General features: G+C 32.1%; 1 protein-coding gene across 2 annotated transcripts; it reads right to left on the bottom strand.

The window, feature by feature from the left end:
* Positions 1 to 340: 340 nt before the first annotated feature.
* Positions 341 to 2,218, bottom strand: LOC140693057 (heat shock transcription factor, Y-linked-like). Of its 2 annotated transcripts, none has more exons than XR_012068712.1 (2): positions 1,613 to 1,883; positions 341 to 667 (listed from the first exon to the last, which is right to left on the bottom strand). XR_012068712.1 is itself a non-coding variant. In XM_072957166.1 (2 exons), exons 1-2 carry the CDS (start codon positions 2,135 to 2,137, stop codon positions 458 to 460), a joined length of 852 nt encoding a protein of 283 aa, XP_072813267.1. In that variant the 5' UTR covers positions 2,138 to 2,218; the 3' UTR covers positions 341 to 457. The 2 variants fall into 2 exon arrangements, 1 of the variants encoding a protein (XP_072813267.1); XM_072957166.1 differs by having other exon boundaries at positions 341 to 784; positions 1,613 to 2,218.
* Between the last annotated feature and the right edge of the window lie 673 nt (positions 2,219 to 2,891).

Below are 2,891 nucleotides of genomic sequence, written 5' to 3'. Positions count from 1 at the left end.
CTATATCATGTGACCTTTATGATTCCAGGGATGACATAATCAAGACCAGGATCCCTGGGCCGTTTCCGGCATTGATCTCCTGTTCCAACATATCCTAACTTATCACTTTTGATACTTTCCAGGATGAACCAGAAACCACTTAGTACTTTTCCCTCTCTCCATGTTTTAGTCTTTTCCCAAATTCTTCCATTTTTCTCTTCTTCCTTACAAGAAATTATTTAAATTTACTCCCATATTCTTCCATCAAATGATCATATCAATCAAATATCTGTTTTTTTCTTTAAATGGTAACTTAATCTCCCATTTAACACTTAAGTCTACTTAAAAAATACAAGGAAAATACAGGTGCACATCTATGTTTATTGTTCAAATAAGAATATTGCAGATATTTGTCGACATTTAACAACATCAATTTTAATCTTTGTTATCCTGCATAATCTGGTAGTCCTCTGGTAGATCAGTTGTAATTAGGATGACGTTCATAAGCTGAAGATGGCTGATGATTTGGCCTTGAAAGAGAAGTAGCTGATGTATTGGCTAGCTCTGGCACTGGAATCCGTGGGTTTCTACCTGGTTGAAGTTTAGAAAAACGACCTTCACTGGCAGATATTTTGTGATATCCATTTGGAAAAGTAGGAGGTTCCTCCATCAGTCCAAAATAATTGCACTGTATGGGAGATAAGATGCTGTACTGAGAAGTAGAAGTTTTAGTTGTAATGAAGTTCACAACACGGCCATTTGCTTCATTGTAGCTGCTTTGAGAGTGCCCGTGGATAATGGTCAACTGATTTAAAATAGCACGTTGATCCATTACAATTTGTTTTGGATGTCTAAATGACATTGATCATAGAGGAGAAAAATCACCTCTGATCAGGGTATTCGTATCACCATTTATGTGGCTAGTAGAGGGCTTTCTTATTAGAAGCATGTTTAAATTTGCAGAAGGTAAAAATGCACTTTATCCTCTATTGTCAGCCACAAAATCTGAACTATGAGTGTCCCCATGCTTTAAGTGCTTCTTTTTGAAATCTTCAGCCAATGAAGCCACCAGAGAGGCATTTTTAATCCCAACTATTCCTTTTATTCTCACTGAAATCAGGGGACAGCCTAGTTTAAAATTTGGATTATGATAGAACTGCTGCTACAACCAAAGGAGAAAGATTTTAGTAATATTTTAAACCGAAATACAAGGCTACAATAAGCCTAACCTATAAAACCTCAGAATTCAGGTTTACTATGCAAAGATATTATCATCAAAATATGAACATTGCTGACAATATTTTGAAGTTTCTTATTTGGAAAATACCATTTAAATAGTATAGTCATCAAATTTATGAAGTTAGCATTTGCAGTAACGGTGAATGCCATTTTTTAAAAGCAGTTTTATTAACTTTATTTAAATTTGTGGTAAGATTCATAGTTGTAAGCAAATTTCCCATAATCTTGACTACATAAGACACTGTCCTCATTTTTTTGAAAAATAAAGTATTTTAGTTTTAATAGTTTTGTACAGTTTTCAAAATCTAGTTTTACATATATATTACCATAGATTGATGTACAAAATAAAATTTTATATATAAGCTACTAAGTGGTAACTAAAATTTCTTAATACCTTGCTTAAAACAGAGACTTCTTTTTCTTCTGCCTGAAAGTCAGCTAGAGAAACAGATCTTCGAAAATTCTGCTGCACTTTACTAAATCCATAAAGGTTTAGCTGTCTAACTAAACTTTTCATACTTCCAGGTTCAAATATTCTGAAAGGAGACTTTCTTTCCAAATTTTCCTTCATAAAGACATCTTCATCCATCACTATGGAAGTTCCATTATCATCCCAACAGATGGATTTAAATTGGTCATTCCCAACCATTTTCCAGAGTTTTCTTGGATATGTCAGAGAACGAAAATCATTATCTTCATCTGGTTCAGAGACACAATGTTTGTAACATGGCCTTTTTATCAGGGATTCTTCAGACAAAGCCTTAAAAACATTTTCCTCAATCATAGACCTCAAGTCCAAGTCCCCAGAGAATGTTTGATCACACAATAGAGATCTACTGTACATTCCTGAAGAAGTTGGTCCATATTTAGGAGACACAACTTGAATTTCTGTAGAAACATGTGCCATCTCAAATAACATTTTCTACAACTACATTTCTAATCTGCATAATTTTGTGCACTGCAGCTTCAAATGCTGTTTTGGCGGGCCAGCACAGATAAACTGTGAGGCCATCACAATGGTTCTCAATTTGAGAAGCTGTGACATCACATTCGACTGGTCTCCTAGCAACTCAAGTGTAAGATTCAGCCAGTGTTTACTTCTCATTCATCCAGTTAAAATGAAGCATATATGATGCTTAATTTTATACGGTGATCTGCAAATATTATCCCCACAAAATCTATTTAAATAATTTAATTTTGGTGTCTAAGAAATAAAACCAATCTCCATCCTTTTGTACACAAATTTATACCAGATATGTGAACAGAGAATAAATAATCACAAAATATATAAAATAATTTTAAAGTCTTGGATTTTAAAGTGAAATTTGTGTAAAACATTTATGAAAATTTATAACTATTTCATTATCATTTGTAATTAAAGTGAAACATAATTTGATTTGGAAGTGGAAGTATTTTTTTATCTGTGTACTTTAAAATAAGTAGCTCTATATTCAACACATGAACAGAATAAATATTAGTTTATTTGTTATGTTTATATATGAATGGTAAATATTTATGAAATAAAATTAAATAAAAATATTCAATCAAATTTAAGAAATTCTAAAGGGGAGAATTTTTGTTTTAACTTGTAATTCAGTGCTATAAGTAAAATAAATGTAGTTTTATATACTACTTTAAATTTACACAAGAGAAAATCTTACAGTATTCTTACA

Source organism: Vicugna pacos, unplaced genomic scaffold (genome assembly GCF_048564905.1).
Source record: "Vicugna pacos unplaced genomic scaffold, VicPac4 scaffold_19, whole genome shotgun sequence".
NCBI classification, from domain to species: Eukaryota; Metazoa; Chordata; class Mammalia; order Artiodactyla; family Camelidae; genus Vicugna; species Vicugna pacos.
This window is presented reverse-complemented; position numbering and strand designations above follow the sequence as displayed.

Coding starts and splice junctions, on each gene's coding strand:
- LOC140693057 (XM_072957166.1), bottom strand. CDS start 2,137: ATGTTATTTGAGATGGCACATGTTTCTACAGAAATTCAAGTTGTGTCT. Junction 785..1,612: donor AAGTCTCTGTTTTAAGCAAG/GTATTAAGAAAT, acceptor ATTTTAAATCAG/TTGACCATTATCCACGGGCA.